The following is a 17,494-nucleotide window of genomic DNA, read 5'->3' as shown; positions in this document are numbered from 1 at the left end:
ACCTGCTTCCAACTTGCCACCATGCCTGTGACTTCAATGTCTTAAAGAAATAACATGTACTTTGCAATGTACTTGTAATGAATATCATTTCTCAGATTCCTACAGACTATCTTATGAGCAGAACTCCTTCTTGCCTTCTGCTACATAAACAGACCGAATTACAAGTCATTTAGACATTAAGAGAATTATCACTGAGCTAGGTGTGATAGCATAAGAAGACAGAGAGGCCAGGCAGGCCTATAAAATCAGTTCCAGAGCCATGGCTATATAGCAAGATCCTGTATTAAAGAGGGTGGGGCTGGTAATGCTGTTTGGTAAAGTGTTTGCCTGGCATGCATGAAAACTCTGGGTTTGATCTCCAGTACTGCATGAAATGGGGGCATGGCTGGGCATATCTTTGAGGTCTTGGAGATGGATAGGCTGATCAGGAAATTCAAGGTCATCCTTGGCTACCTAGTAAGTTTGAAGCCAGTCTGGGCTACATGTAACCCTGTCTCAAAAATGACAAAACCAAACTGAAACCCAACAACAATAACAAAGTTAAGGAGACACATGGCTGTGCTGAACAGAGTCTGACAAGATCTCACACACTAAGCACCTTTGGGCAAGTGCAGGCAGGAAAAGCCCAGGGTTGTAATGGATACCGCAGACAGACATATTCACCAAACAACATTTTTGGATTTTTCCTCTCTAATTTGGGGGTAACTCTGTACTGCTTTTAGGGAAGTCCAAAATCTTGACCTTGTGCATGGCACTGTCATCTCCATTCACAGCTATCCCAGAGTGCATGCAGCCTGGGAACCACAGGTTGGACACACTTGCTTAGACAAACTGGAAAGTGTCTATTAGAGACAACACTGGTACACAGCAGGATAAATACTGTATAGAAGACTGTGCATATAAAAATTTTTATTAGATGCTACATATAGATGTTTTTAAAATATTATTTCAAAATGATTATTAGTACCCACTTTCCTCTCCTCTCCTTTCCCCTCCCCTCCCCTCTCCCTCTCTCTCATTTTGCTGGCATGTATGATAGTGTTGAATTCCGTAAACTGGAATTACAGACAGCTGTGGGGTGCTGGGAATTGAATCTGGGTCCTCTGGAAGAGCATCCAGTGTTCCTAATCGCTGAGCCATCTCTCCAGCTCTGACAACAATGTCTTTTAAAAATTATATATTTTAGGTGTATGTGTATTTGCCTGCATTATGTAAGTGTACCACAAGTATGCAGGCCCAAGAAGGCCAGAAGGAGACGGGCTCTGTAAAACCAGAGTAGTACACAGTCATCAGCAACTGTGTGGGTGCTGGGAATGGAACACAGGTGGTCTGAAGAGGAGGATAAAGAATTTCAAATGTAGTGTCAAGGATTTTTTTTTTTTTTTGAGACAGGGTTTCTCTGTGGCTTTGGAGCCTGTCCTGGAACTAGCTCTGTAGACCAGGCTGGTCTCGAACTCACAGAGATCCGCCTGCCTCTGCCTCCTGAGTGCTGGGATTAAAGGCGTGCGCCACCATCACCTGGCTCAGGGATTTTTTTTAAAAGATTTATTTATTTACATATATGAGTGTACTGCCTGCATGTGCACTTGCAGGCCAGAAGAAGGAATTGGATTCCAATGCAGATGGTTATGAGCTAGCATGTGGTTGATTTGATGGAAATTGAATCCAGGACCTCTGAAAGAACAGCCAGCGCTCTTGGCTCAAAAGCCAGCCCCTATGTTTTGGTAATTATTATTATTATTGGCTTTAGCTTTTTCATTTTTCAAGACAGGGTTCTGAGACCCTATATAGCCCTGGCTTTTGTGGAACTCACTCTGTAAACCAGATTGCTGATTGGTCTCAAGGTCAGAAATCTGCCTGCCTCTGTCTCCAAGTGATGGGATTAAAGAAATATAGAAAAATCCTTGCACTCAGGGGGCAGAGATAGGCAGATTTCTTTGAGTTCAAGGTCAGCCTGACCAATAGAGAGAGTTCCAGGACATCCAGGACTATACAGAGAAACTCTGTTTAGAAAAACAAACAAAAATTCTACCTCAAATAAAAAGTAAAGAAACTGGGAGTAGGGTGGTTGGTGAGATTGCTTGATGGTTAAAAACACTAGATACTCTTGCAAAGGAAGTAGGTTTAATTCCTGACACCCACAAGGTAGTTTATAAGTATCTGCAACTCAGGTTCCAGGGGATCCAATGCCTTCTTTTTGATTTTTTTTTTTTTTTTTTGGTTTTTCGAGACAGGGTTTCTCTGTGGCTTTGGAACCTGTCCTGGAACTAGCTCTGTAGACCAGGTGGGTCTCGAACTCACAGAGATCCGCCTGCCTCTGCCTCCCAAGTGCTGGGATTAAAGGCGTGCGCCACCACCGCCCGGCCTTCTTTTTGATTTTTGTGGGCATCAGACACGCACAGACATACATGCAGGCAAAACATTCATACATATAAAATAAAATTTAGGTGCTAGAGAGATGGCTGCATCTTGCTCCTCCATAGGTCCTAAGTTTACTTCCCAGCAGCACCCACACGGTGGCTCACAACCATCTATATTAGGATTTGATGATCACGTCTGGTATGCATGTGTATATGCAAATAATAAAAAAAACCCTTAAAAATCTTAAAAAAAACAAACAAACCCCAAACTACTAGAGGTGTCTATAACTGATAATAGATAATGGTGATTATCTATATTTTGTTTAAACAAGAAACTGTAATATAATTTCTGTTCAAACACTGTATGGCATGAACCAAGTGCAACTAGAAAATGAACAGACAGCTCCTCACTGACCCTGGCGAGCAGCACTGGACTCAATGGGTTGCTTCTGCAGCCACGAAGAGTTGGCTCAGGCACATTTTTGGTTTAAGATATAAAACTGTGCCTAATCTTTCTGAATCTCATCTTTATTCTTCTACAGAATGTGGAACATCTATCCATGTACAGGACAGACTGGCAATGAAATGAAAATACGGTAGCGAGGACTAGGGAACAGATTATTAATATAGATGAATATGCTGTTCAGCATAAATACGTGTGTATTACTTAGAGATACCTGTTAGGGAATAGTATTTCAGGGTGTGTGACTTTTTTATGCAGCATCTGTTTAACTCTGTGAAGTTGTGATTCTTTGCCTGCCTAAAACACCTGATGGTCTAATAAAGAGCAGAATGGCCAATAGCAAGGCAGAAGCTAGGATAGGCGGGCTGAGAGACAGAGTATAAATAGGAGAGGTTAGGAGACTGAGCAGTAATAAGAAAAGGACAGCAGGACATCAGGGGCCAGCAACCCACGGAATAAGAATGAAAGATAAAAGCCCAGAGGCATAAGGTAGTCAGGATAATTTAAGAAAAGCTGGCAAAAAAACAAAACAAAACAAAACAAACAACAACAACAACAACAAAAAAAAAAACAAGCTAAGGCCGGGTGATTATAACTAAAAAGTCTCTGTGTGTGATTTAGATGGGATCTGGGTGGTGGGCCCCTCAAAAAGCCAAAAGAGTAAGACATCACTCAACAAATTCCACACATATGTATGATATAGAGGTTCACATGATATACAAATATATACGTATATGGAAAACAACTAATTAGGGTGGGGCTGGAAAGACGACTTGGTGGTTAAGAGCACTGGCTGATTTTCCAGAGGAGTGGGGTTCAAGTCTCAGCACCCACATGGCAGTTTACAACTGTCTGCGACTCCTGTTCCAGGGAATCTGACACCTTCACACAAACATACATGTAGGCAAAATACCAATGCACATAAAATACAAATAAATTAGTAAAAAAAAAAAAACACTATGTAGCCAGACGTGACCTTGAATAACTTTACCCTCTACTGCCCCTGAGCCAGAGGCAGATTGCGGGTGAGCCTCTGTGAGTTCCAGGTCAGACTGGCTTGCAAAGCAAATTCTAGGTCACAAATACCCAGAGATATTGTCTCAAGAACTAGAATGAGAGCCAGAGGTTGTTCAGTGGTTAAGAGCACCTGCTGTCAGAGAGGACCTACATTTGATCCTCAGAACCTACATGATGGCTCACAACCATCCAACTCCAGTTCCAGGAATTTGACATCCTCTTCTGTCCTCCTTGGGCACCAGTCATGCATGTGGTTGTGCACAGAAACACATTTGAGCAAAACACCCGTACACATAAAACAAAATAAAATCAGTATGAACAACAACAACAAAAAAATCCAAAACAACCAAAAAACCCAAACCAAACAAACTAGATATGCAGAGATATCTACCCATGTAGCTTAGCACACAAACACAAAAAACCGTTCAAATGGTAGCTGGCTTTTTCCTTTAAAAACATTTTATGTGTATGCGTCTAATATCCATATGTACTATGTGCCAGGTAAGCTTGTGTGACAAGTGTCATCCTGACAATCCAGTTTTTGGCCTTTTTTTTTTTGGTTTGTTTGTTTTTCCTTGCATGATCTCTGCTTTTATGTTTTTTTTTTTTTTGAGTTTTTCAAGACAGGGCTTCTCTGTGTATGTAGCCTTGGCTGTCCTAGAACTTGCTCTGTAGACCAGGCTGGACTCCAATTCAGAGATCTGTCTGCCTTTGCCTCCTGATATGAATCCATGGTTATGTGGTGTGTGCAGACGTGTGCTCAGAGGCCAAAGGACAATATCAAGTACCTTGCTCTATTACTCTACACCTCATTCTTCTGAGACAGAACCCACTCTTTTCTTTCTCCCTCCCTTCACTGTATATGTAAGGGTGTTTTGCCTGCTTATAAGTGCATACAGAGGCCAGAAGAGGGCACTGATGAAGAGAGGATAAGGATCCCCTGGAACTGGAGCTATACCTAATTGAGAGCTATACCTAATGTGTGTGTTGGGAACCTAAGCTGATCTAAAAGAGCAGCAAGTGCTCTTAAAAAGGGAATTTTACTGAACCTGGAAAAACTGTAGTAGAGAGTAAGCCTCAATGACTGTTTTGTCTCTGCTAACCACAGCAGCGGTCAAAGGCATGAGCATTGAGTCTGTGGATTTTTACATGGGTGTTGGTCTTCATACTTGTTTAGGAAGCACTCTTACTGAGCTACCACAACCACCATGTGCTGGTATTTCAAATCAATGATAGTCTCCCAGAGAGCACAAAGGAGAAATAAAAGGGAGGACTTTCATGATGGTTAAGTGTCAAATCAAAGTGCTGGTGAGATAGCTCAGTGGGTAAGGTACTTGCTACGGAGCCAGACATGGAAGAGATAGATGTTTTCATATTTAGAGACAATCACAGTAGATGTGTTTTTCTCGGTGACTGCTAAGCTGCAATAGATATGTCATGTGGACAGATGTCTGAACAATACAAACAATAATTAAAGATGATAAATTCTACCTAAGCACTAAACAACTTTTAGTATTGTGAAAAGATGCTGAGTTCCGTAACTCTACTTTAAAGCTATAAAGTCTAAAGCTGGATACACATGAGCTAAAGGAGGAAAGATAAGAATCCAGGCAGCAGCTTCACAAATTAGGAAAGACATTTACTTTTTCTCTTTGTATTTGCTCCAACAGAACCAGCAGTACATAACACTTACCTCCTTGTGAGTTTTGAAGTTAGTTTACTAAAAAGATTAGTGGAACCTCGGCTTCGAGTCTGGGACAGTGGCGTGGCTTCGTGGGACAAGCTGGGTGAGGCAGGTGGGCCATTATATGTTGCAGTTCGCCGCTCCCGAGGTTGGCCGTGAAAAGTGCTACGGCTGGCCGTGCCCCTTGGAAAGCGAATCCGATCTGGGGTGGTCGCACTGCTAATACTGTGGGTGGAAGCAACTGGAGTTCTTTGATCTGGAATAGTGCTAGGAAAGCAGAAAAAGAGACATCTCTGTTCCCAAAATCGTAACATGAAAGTTTATAAGCACAATATACCTTTTACACATAATGAAATAATCAGCCACTGGGAATCAAGATCCAAAGGGTATTTTAAAACAGGATTTAGGAGCAAAACGTAAGCTCAGTGGGGAAGATACCAAAGGAACAGGACAAGAGACAAAGCTCAGAAAGTTCAGGGATACCATATATGCACATTTCAGGGACAAGAGTAATGTGGGGTGAAGAACGGCTAACTTAAACTTTCCCCCTCTACTTCCCTTCAAGCTGCTTACACAGAGAACTGTGCCAAAAGGAAAGAAAGGCTTGCATGTGAAAAGGAACAGGCAACCAAAAAATTTGTAGAAGCACACAGATGGCATAAATATAAAATCCCACATGCTGAAACCAAGTTGGGATAGGGGTTTCTTAGACCCTCTGTAGTATGCCAAAGCATGAAGACAGGCATATATACATACATATACACAGACACATACAGACACAATGAAACAGGATGTGCTTAACTAAAACTATATGGAAGAAGAACATCTTTTGGACAACTGTAACAAATCTTGAACCATAAAATCCACAGCACAAAATTAAGCAGCAGTGGGTACACATTAGCTTTACAAGGAATGTGCGTTTTCTTACATAGCCTTGAAGTTATCTCCTTCACTGTCTATTGGAGGTAACATCATCTTGGGGTGCCCAGAGGCTGACATGGACATCGACTTCTGATGTCTCAGCCGACAGGTAGATGTGGCACAGAGTGAGGCAGGGCTAGCTGCATAAGCGAACACTTCTGTCAGGCTGGGAGAGGGTTTGGGTTCAGGCAGAGGCAGAAACAACAGTGTGATGGAACAGTGACCAAAGAGCAGCTTGCTGTCTGTCTAATGCACACACCTTCTCCCCAGACCCATGCAGACCTCCAGACAGCAAGAGTTCTTCTCTCACTTGCTTGGGGATTCTGGGCCAACTGCTGGTCCGCAGCTGCTTTTGCAAATAGCAGTTTAAAAAGTTCATTATCTTTTTTTTTCTTTAAATTTATTTAATTTTATGTGCACTGGTGCAAGGGTGTCAGGTCCCCTGGAACTTGAGTTACAGACAGTTGTAAGCTGCTATGGGGGTGCTGAGAACTGAACCTGGGTCCTCTGAAAGAGCAGTCAGTGCTCTTACCCATCTCTCCAGCCCCCCCCAAAAAGTTCATTATCTTAAAGAATATAACAGTCTTCATGTTTAAATACTTGTTCTATATGTGCCTTCTAAGCTCTGCCTGAAACAGAACACACCCTAAAGACGTCTCTATGCAAATGTAGGTGGTAAAATGAATGTGGCACAAGCACATAGTACGTTTCACCTTTTCCCTTTCAAATGAGTGACTGAAGTAATGGGTACAGAAACTTGTTATTATACACCAGAGTATCCTACGTCGTTTGAACAACACAGTTTAGAACTTTCCCACTCAGAAGACATATTTTCCCTTCTTATATAGATGGGAAAACTCAGCATATGGACTATTTATGGAAAGAGTATTATACTGGTTTAAAGCCTTCAGTGTTACCTTGCATAATAGCTTCAAACAAACACCCACATAAAGTAGTACCCTAAGACCTGCTTTCTCTTTTTGCCTTCACATGGGTTCCAGAAATCAAACTACAGTCACTAGGTTTGCACAGCAGATGACAAATGCCTTTGACCTGCTGAGCTGCCTCACGGGCTCAACTCTTGTACTTTTGTCTGTTCAGGTCCAGACAGCGATATACATTGATTGCTCTGCCCAGCTGCTGACAATTTTGACCAAACTGGGAGCAAGGATCAACAAGTGCTTGGAACACAGTAAGAAAAAGCAGGAGCTGTTTGACATCTCTGGAGAACCTTTGTTGTCTTAAAGACTTGCGAGAAGCAAAGGACTTTGGTGCACAGCAAGAGACTGTTCTCTTTTCCCAAGAAGCAGCTGCAGGAGAGACTAGACCTACAGGAACACAGGCATGAAGAGAGCATGTGCAGATACTCTGCAGCACTGCCTGGATCCTCCTCGAAGTACAAGAACTAGCTAAGGGAAAATATAATTCACATTTGAATTATTAACTATTTGATTAAAATCATTTTTATTATATTAAAATTGTATGTGTATTTGAGTAAATATGCCCACAAACTCTAGAGTAGCATACTAGGTCTCCCGCAGCATTAGTTAGAATTCTGGTCCTCTATAAGAGCAATAAATGCTCTTAACTACTGGACCATCTCTCCAGTCCACCACCCTCCACTCACTTAAGAGATCCAACTGCTCTGCCTCCCAAGTGCTAATGTTAAACGTGTGCATCACTACTGTCTGGCATACCTGTTTTGGTTTTGATTTTTAAATTTATTTATTTATTATGTAAACAGTGTTCTGTCTGCATGTATTCCTGCGGGCCAGAAGAGGGCACCAGCTCTCATTACAGATGGTTGTGAGCCCCCATGTGGTTGCTGGGAATTGAATTCTAGAAGAGTAGTGAGTGCTCTTAGCCGCTGAGCCATCTCTCCAGGCTCACTATAGTTGTTTTTAACATCTATCTACATTAGGCCTAACATCTTAATCTAGTGTTAGCTGAATTTCAAACTGGTACAATCAAATTCTAACAGAAACAACAAAAAACTATTCATGACACAGTCCCTACACTAATCATAACAGCAACATACTCTAGAAGTTCAAGCTGGTTGCCATAAAAAATGCAAAAGGTGCCAGGAGGTGGTGGCTCATATCTTTAACCCCAGCACTTGGAAGCAGAGGGAACAGAATGAGTTCCAGGACAGCCAGAGCTACAGAGAAACCCTGTCTTGAAAAGCCAAAAACAGGGAGCTGGAGAGATGGCTCAGTGGTTAAGAGCATTGCCTGCTCTTCCAAAGGTCCTGAGTTCAATTCCCAGCAACCACATGGTGGCTCACAACCATCTGTAATGAGGTCTGGTGCCCTCTTCTGGCCTACAGATATACACACAGACAGAATATTGTATACATAATAAATAAAATAAAATAAAAAAAAGCCAAAAACAAACAAACCCAAAAAAGTATTCATGATTAATCATAAACAATCTAGTCCACAACAATCTCTAAAAGTAAGATAACAGAAGTTATATTCTTAATAGTTTGAGTCTAAGGGTGGGCTTTTTTTTTTTTTTTTTTTTTTTTAAGATGAGTCTTTAAGATCCTCCTGCCTCTTGCCTTACAAGTGTTGTGATCACATGTATATGCCACCAGCCCTGGCCTCATTTAAAAAATCTAATATAAATAGTGGCTTTCTTTTTTTGTTGTTGTTTCAGGCTAGAATTTTTCTGTCCCTTGGATTCAGAGATCTGCCTGCCTCTACCTCCCAAGTGCTGGCATTAAAAGGCGTGTGCCACCACCAAGCAGCCACAGTGCCTTTCTTTTGGTTGTTGTTTTGAGAAAGTGTTCCTCTGTCTCATTGCCCTGGCTGTCCCAGAACTCATTTTGTAGACCAAGCCGGCCTTGAACTCACAGAGATCTGGCTTAAGAGTAGTGGGATTAAATATGTGCACCCCCTCTGCCTCGCAAAATAGTGCTTTTCTTAACATTCAAGCAGAATGAAACTGTTGGAAACAGGCAAAAACACCTTGTCCTAAGTACTGCCATTTGACTTCAAACTCCATTTTACCTGTAGGGTGAAGCAAAGTTCATATTCCCGAGCCATAGAGGGACTGGGGGCTTTCCAAGAGATGATCAACCCCCCCTTTAACAATAGAAAGTCTGTTATGCTCTTTAGGTTTCTAAAAGTATGGCTGTTCTCAACAACAAAATGAATAAATAAAATCTGATTAGTTTGATTGATAAGCTTACACTCTGTGTCAGCTGACAATATTGGAACCCATAGAGAAAGCCCCTCTTCTTTGAATCCTGATTGGTGGAAAAATATAACTGTAATTTGGAACAGATGTTTGTAGGTTTTGTGCTTATATACTTGCTGCAATGAAAGACTGGGGACATAGTCAGCTCCTGAGTCTGCACTGTTATCCCTGATTGGTCAGTCTCCATGGTATTGTTCAGTAATAAATCTTGCTTTTCAGAACTTCTTGTGTCTGCTTGGATTGATTTAGAGCCTCATAGCCAAAACAAAACCAACATTTTACAGTGTCATGTTAGTTTTATGTCAACACACAAGCTATAATCATTTGGGAATAGGAACTCACAAATGAGAAAAACCTCCATAAGACTGGCATACAGGCAAGTCTGTCAGGCATTTTTTTGATTAATGACTGATGTGCAAAGGCCCAGCCCACTGTAGGTGCTGCCACAGCAGTTCTTGTGTATTTTAAATGAGTAAAGGAATAAAGATCTATAGGTGAGAGAGGAGGCGGCAATCAAGATCTAGGAAAGCTGTTCAGGGAATGGCAAATTTCATTCTGCTCAATTTAAGATTAAGCAACAATTCAGGCAGCGGTTACCCATGGCTTTAATCCCAACTCCCAGGAGGCAGATAGATCTTTGTGAGTTTGATGACAGAGCCTGGTGTGGGACAATTCTATATTCTATCAACTATGTTTTAAATAAATGCTGATTGGCCAGTAGCCAGGCAGGAAGTATAGGTGGGGCAAGCAGACAGGAAGTAGAGGTAGGGCAAGGAGAACAGGAGAATTCAGGGAAGGAGGAAGCCCATTCCTCTGTAGTCCTGCCCAGAAGCAGGATGTGACGTGCCCCGCTGAAAAAAAAGTACTGAGCCACGTGGCTAACATAGATAAAGATAATGTGTTAATATACATTATAAGAGCTAATACGAAGCCTGAATTAATGGGCTAATCAGTTTATAACCTAATGTAGACTCTCTGTGTGATTTTCTCTGGGACTAAACGGCTGGGGGACTGGGCGGGACAGAAACCCCAACAAGCAAGCCCTCATGTTACAAGAGCCAAAGTTACATTTTAAGTTTTAAATACTACGTCTTAGCGATCCCTGAAACAAAAATGCCTCTGACTTGCAAGGGCAGATAGTTCCTGAATGCTGGAGGATACTGTTTATGGGAGATAATAAGCAAAGAGTTTTCACTCCCCTAAACAAGTTTGTCTGTCCCATCTGCACCCAATGCTTGATCACATGTGGGTGGGAGGTACGTAAGCAGGAAATGTGTCAGGATATATACTTGTGCCTGACTGGACCTGATGGGAAATGCAACGAATTATGGCTTTTCGTTCTTAAGCGTTGCCATACCTGACTCATTTCTCGGAAACCTGGATATGGACCTGGCCAGAGCCCATCTATATGGCCAATATTTAATTAAAGCTTGCTTCAAATTTGGCTATAAATTGCTGGGTGGTGGTAGCACAAGCCTTTAATCCCAGCACGCAGGAGGTAGAGAGAGGCAGGTGGATCTCTGAGTTTGAAGCAAGCCTGGTCTACACAGGGAGTTCCAGGACAGTCAGGGCCACACAAAGAAACTGTCTGGAAAACAAAGCATTTGTTTCTCTGCTTATTGTCGCCCTCCTCCTTTTTGGAATGTCAAATATGCATTTACCTATTTGTCGTTTTCTATCACCTCTACCTTTTTTTTCCCTCATGATTTTATTTTATGAGCATTGGTGTTTTGCTTGCCTACATGTCTGTGTAAGGGTGTCAGGTCCCCTGGAATTAGAACTACTGACAGCTGTGAGCTGCCATGTGGGTGCTGGGAATTGAACACTGGTCCTCCGGAAGAGCAGTAAATGCTCCCAACCCCTGAACTGTTTCTCCAGCCCCTCACCTCTACCTTTTACAGCCTTGAGACATGGTCTCTCACTGAAGCAGAAGCTCCCTCGCTCCTAGAATCTGTACGTCTACATCCCATAGTGCTGGAGTTACAGGTATGCACAGCCATGACTTGCTTTTTACATTGGTGCTGGAAACTCAAACTCACATCCCTCAAGCTCACAGAGCAAGTGCTCTTTATCTACTGAGTCAGTCCCCAGACTGAGCAAAATATTTTCAATGAATGTTGCTAAGAGAAGCAAACAAGCCCTGGTAGGATACAGAGGACATAACCCCCAAAAGAGGGTATCTTCAGGAGAGCACAAAAAACCGCTGCAAAAAATTAAATAAAGATAAACCAGGTATGGTGGAACACACCTTTAATCCCAGCACTTGAGAGGCAGGCAGCAGATCCCTGAGTTTGAGGTCAGCCTGGTCTACATAGTGAATTTTTCCAGGACAACCAGAGCTATGCAGAGAAGCCGTGTGTGTGTGTGTGTGTGTGTGTGTGTGTGTGTGTGTGTGTGTGTATTAAAAAAGACTTCATCAAACTATTTCCAAAGATTGAATAGCGATTTAGGAAAAGTGAGCTGGTGAATTACAAGATCGGTGTGAGAGGGTAAGTGTATGCACAAGCAGACAGTCATAAATATATAGAGCAGGGCCTTATACCCTATACTGAACGCTTTTACGAGGTATGTCTGAGAGCTTGTGCTCAACATGCTTTCTCCTGTTGATGCAGGTCAGGACCCCTGCCAGAGAATGGCACCTCCTACTTTAAAGTCTTAAGGGACTTTTAGTAGTTCAACAACTAAGAAGCTTTTCTTTTTTTTTTTTTTTTTCTTCATGTTGATCACTGATACTAAGAAGCTTTTTAAACAAAAAAAAAAAAAACAAGGGCCATGAAACAACAGCTTCTGAGTCCTAGAAGGAAATCCTAACAGAAATTCTAGGCTTCTCTGTTATCTTCTGTTAAGTCACATGTGATCTAGAAAATATTTGAAGGAGTTGAGAATGGAACTGTGATAAAGAAAATCTACGGGGGCTGGAGAGATGGCTCAGAGGTTAAGAGCACTGACTGCTCTTCCAAAGGTACTGAGTTCAATTCCCAGCAACCACATGGTGGCTCACAACCATCTGTAATGGCCTGCAGAAAGACAGAATATTGTATACATAATAAATAAATAAATATTAAAAAAAAAGAAGAAAATCTACTAAGATGGGTGGTAGTGACGCACACCTTTAATCCCAGCACTCAGGAAGCAGAGGCAGGCGAATCTCTATGAATTCATGGCCAGCCTGGTCTACAGAGCGAGTTCCAGGATAAGCTTCAAAGCAATAGAGAAATCCTGTCTCGAAAAACAAACAAAACAATCTACTAATATCAGACTAATAGCAAGAATAAAGGCTGGCACATGGGTAAGTGGATAAGGGCACTTGCTGCCATGCCTGATGACAAGAGTTTCAACTCCTGTACCTACAAGGGGGAAAGAGAGAAAGAAAAAGACTCATTGCTGAAAGTTGTTCTCTAGCCTTTATATGCCGCCCCCCATCTCTCTCTCTGGGAGACTAATGAGGGACTGTCTAGATAAGGCCTATGGGCATGTTTGTAAAAAACTGTCTTAAGGGGGCTGGAGAAATGGCTCAGTGGTTAAGAGCCCTGACTGCTCTTCCAGAGTCTTCCAGAGTTCTTGAGTTCAATTCCCAGCAACCACGTGGTGGCTCACAACCATCTGTAATAAGGTTTGGTGCCCTCTTCTGGCCTGTAGGCATACATGTACACAGAATATTGTATATATAATAAATATTTAAAAAAAACTGTCTTAATTATATTAAATGATGTGAGAGAACCACTGTGTGTAAATTCCCTGGTTTGCATCCTAAATTGTATCAGTAGAGAGAATGAGCTGATTGCATGCATTCATTTTTCTTTGTTCTTGCCTGTGATGGTGACTAGCTGTTGTTACAAGTTCTGCCTTGGCGGATCTCTGTGAGTTCGAGACCAGCCTGGTCTACAGAGCTAGTTCCAGGACAGGCTCCAAAGCCACAGAGAAACCCTGTCTCGGAAAAAAAAAAAAAAAAAAAAAAACAAACCCAAAAACAAACAAACAAAAAAAACAAATAAAAAAAAAAAAACCAAGTTCTGCCTTGCTGGACCTTCAGGGATGGACTGGAGCCCAGCTTTGCGAACCAAGTAACCCTGTCTCCCCTAAAGCTGCTTTCATCAGGGTACTTTATCTCAGTACTCTGGGGGCAAAGGACAGCTACTTACATAGTGAGTTCCAGGTTGTGAGACCTATTTCAAAAAAGAACCAACAACAACAACAAAAATACAACACAAATAAAAACAATCACCTACGCAGAAAAACAAAAAGCTCCACAAAAAACCTGGAATCAGAAAAACACCAGAATATAATATTTTTAAAAATTCACTGGGGCTGGAGAGATGGCTCAGTGGTTAAGAGGATTGGCTGTTCTTCTAGGAGACCGGGGTTCAAATTCCAGCACCCACATGGCAGTTCATGACTGTCTGTAACTCCAGTTTCAGGGTATCTGACATCTTCACATAGATATATATATATGCAGATGAAACACTAAGGCACATAAAATAAAAATAATAAAAAAAAACCTACTCTGAGTAAGCAAAGGTTAAGAAATAAAGCAAAAAAACAATAATACAAAAGACAGAGAGCCCCCTCCCAAATCACTGAAATCAGAAGGTTGGTTAAAAAAAAAAAATTCAGTGATAAGGGGTTGGAAAGATGGCTTAGCAGTTAGTACTGGCTGCTCTCCCAAGAGGACTAGGGTTTGATTTCCAGCACCCACATGACAGCTCACACCTGTCTGTAACTACAGTTCTAGGGGAATCTGTAGATATATAAGCAAAACACCCATGCACAAAAATTTTTTCCCCCAATTCACTGATAAACATAATCTTACAAGATAAGCTTAGCTGATCAAAAGTTCTAGTAACCTATGGAAGGGTTTAATAATGGGGGTAAGACAGTTAACTTGATAAGATCTAGATTTACTTATGAGACAAGCGTCTTAGAAAAACCTGTAAGGGATTATGTAGATTTGGTTAAGTGAGGTAGGGAGAACAATTTTAGCTGTGGGCTGGGTCCTGGATTGTAAATAGGATAAAGAAATTTGAGCACAAGCCCTCATTTCTTCTGTGCATCCTGACTTTGGGTATGACATGAATAGCTACCTCAAGCTCCTGCAGCCATCACTTCCCAACATGATGAATTGTGCTCTCAACTGTGAGCCCAAATAAGCCCTTCATCCATGTTTTTGATGAGGTATTTTGTTCTAGCAATAAGAAAATAATTAACAAAATATGGAGTTTGATCTTTCTCAAGTAATCAGAGGTCACTAGTCATATATTGTTTAAATAATGGGACCAAACAATACAAAAATCAATACAATAAGACAAATTAATGTCAGAAAGCTGGGCGGTGGTGGCGCACGCCTTTAATCCCAGCACTTGGGAGGCAGAGGCAGGTGGATCTCTGTGAGTCTGAGGCTAGCCTGGTCTACAAGAGCTAGTTTCCAGGACAGGCTCCAAAGCTACAGAGAAACCCTGCCTTAAAAAAAAAATTAATGTGAGAAGACACGTGTATAGTACACACACCTGTAACCCCAGTACTTGAGTGTGGAGGCAGGAAGAGCCTTAAGAAAAAGGAATGAAGACTACTATCACCCTAACTCACTCTTCGTTTTCCACTGTCGACTGAACCTCAGGGCTTCACATGTGTTCGGAAAAAAACCCTATTAACACCCCCCACCCCCCAAACACACACAACCACTGATGCTAAATATGACCAGATAGTGGTTAAGATTCAAGCCAGGACAGCAAAATGTAATGTGAATTCAATCATGGAGTTCTCTGAGACTCACTGTGATTTTCATCTTCTCAGAATCTGGTTTATTCTATACAGAATATACATTTAACCAAATCCCTCCAACTAGATTTCTTTTCCCCACCACCTCTGCTCCCTCACCCAATCAATAGCACTTCATGGTTTTTGGATCTACCTAATCCCATTTTCTTTCTTTCATTTCTTCCTTCCTTCCTCTTTTTTTCTGAGACAGGGATTCTGTGTGTATGTAACTTTCTGGAACTTGCTAGAGCTGCAGACCAAGCTGGCCTTGAACTCATGAAATTCGCCTATCTCCGCCTCCCCAGTGCGGAAATTAAAGGTGTGCACCACCACAGTACAGTTTATTATTTATTTATTTATTTTTGATTACAGGTGCTCACATTTAGGAGATTTCCTGTTTCAGAAGACCATCAGAGGCTGTACTTTTATGTATGTATGGTTGTTTTGCCAGTCTGTATGTCTGCATACCACATGCATGCCTGATGGCCATGGAAGCCAGAAGAGATAATCAGATCCCTAGGACTGGAGTTACATACAGATGGGTGTTGAGTCCCACATGAGTGCTGGGAATAGAACATGGGTCCTTTGGAAGAGTAGTCAGTGCTTTTCATCACAGAGCCATCTCTCCAGCCCTCATTTTCGTACTCTTATTTCGTAACTCTGGAAAGCTGTCTGCGTGATATGATCTTCTACTTATGGACACATGATCTTAATATTTCAAGTCATGCAGAAGATAGACTCTCCATGTTCCTAGAATCTCAAGTGTATATCTCTGAGGGGAGACTATGATACTCCTGGCCATCTGTGCCTGGTGGCAAGGCTGGCCTTGAACTTGCATAGGCCTCCAGAGTGCTAGGAATTAAAGACCTATAAGACAACCACCTAGCTTAAGCTATTACTATTGCTATCGTAGAGCTGGAAATGGAACCATGCACACTATTATGGTACTATATCTAAACCACACCTCAGACCCTGTTCAAAAGATGAACACACACAAAATCTCCTCCATTCCCTACTCACCGTTTTCAAAGACCATGCTGACAGTCTTTCTGAAGAAACCTCCCTGCTTCAACCCCAGCTCTTCTTTGTCATACATACCAACCATAGAGATAGATGCTCTGGACAAAGAATCTGGAATCCTAATCTCTTGCTAGAAATTAGCATTTAAAGTTTACTTACCTTTAAAGAAGAATCAGTTAATTATCTGAATTTAGATTAGAAAAGTGAGAAGTAACATACTACCACTTCTTTTGGGAGAAAACATTATTTTTTTGGCCAATAAGTAAAATCTCATACCTGTTTTCTTTGCCATTCTGAATCACTGAGTGTCGATCCGTTGCAGACCTCTCGCTGCAAACGTAAGTGTTTCGCCGTGTCATTCCACCAGATGCTGTATTACTCTGAAAGAAAAGGGCATATTTATCATAGACTATTTACAAAGTACAATTCAATACGAATAAAAACAAGCTAAGAATTTGTTTATGCAAACAGAAAGAATTGGAAGAGGGATGTTGTCTATGTGTTTGGTGATGTTCATGCTAACTCTCTGGATCACTTTCTACTGACTTAGGATGTGCCTCCCTGAACTCAGAGCTCTCAGATTTAGCCAGCTTGTCCAAGGGACATTCTGTCTTTTCCTTTAGAGTACTGAGATTATAGGCAGGTAGCCACACCTGTTTGGCTCGTATGTGGATGCCTGGGTTTCTGAACTCTGGTACTCACAGTTGAGTAACAAGCATTCTACCCATTAAATCATCTTCCCAGACCAACATAGTCATTCATAAACAAACAAATAAAAGCAATGTATGTGTCTATGCATTTGTACGCACTCACACGTCAGTGTGTGTATGTTTGTGTCCTGGAGCTAGAGTTAATGGTGAGCAGCCCAAGGTGGTGGATATTGGGAACTCAACTCTTCTGCTGGGCAAGAACAGAAAGCACTATTAACCATGGAGGGCCAGCAAGATGGCTCAGTTGATGGTGTGTTGGACTGACAATTTGACTTTTTGTTACACAGAGTAGAAAACAGGATCCAACTCCCTTGCACATGTATGCACTGAGTGTATGAATACACAATATAAATATAATAAAATT

At 41.6% G+C, this 17,494-nt stretch overlaps 1 protein-coding gene across 7 annotated transcripts in view; it reads right to left on the bottom strand.

The window, feature by feature from the left end:
* Mark3 (microtubule affinity regulating kinase 3) overlaps positions 1 to 17,494 on the bottom strand; it is an 89,871-nt gene that overhangs the window by 4,462 nt on the left and 67,915 nt on the right. For 6 of the 7 annotated variants that reach the window (XM_050154754.1, XM_050154756.1, XM_050154755.1 and 3 more), the window contains exons 14-15: positions 16,697 to 16,800; positions 5,534 to 5,791 (exon numbers count right to left, since the gene is read on the bottom strand). In XM_050154754.1, coding sequence (XP_050010711.1) covers positions 5,534 to 5,791; positions 16,697 to 16,800 — 362 coding nt within the window. Of the gene's footprint in view, positions 1 to 5,533; positions 5,792 to 6,452; positions 6,612 to 16,696; positions 16,801 to 17,494 lie in introns of all 7 variants that reach the window. The other variant, XM_050154760.1, reaches the window with a different exon arrangement.

This window comes from Alexandromys fortis, unplaced genomic scaffold (genome assembly GCF_014885135.2).
Source record: "Alexandromys fortis isolate MF-2015 unplaced genomic scaffold, M_Fortis_MF-2015_v1.1 scaffold_91, whole genome shotgun sequence".
Taxonomy (NCBI): Eukaryota; Metazoa; Chordata; class Mammalia; order Rodentia; family Cricetidae; genus Alexandromys; species Alexandromys fortis.
This window is presented reverse-complemented; position numbering and strand designations above follow the sequence as displayed.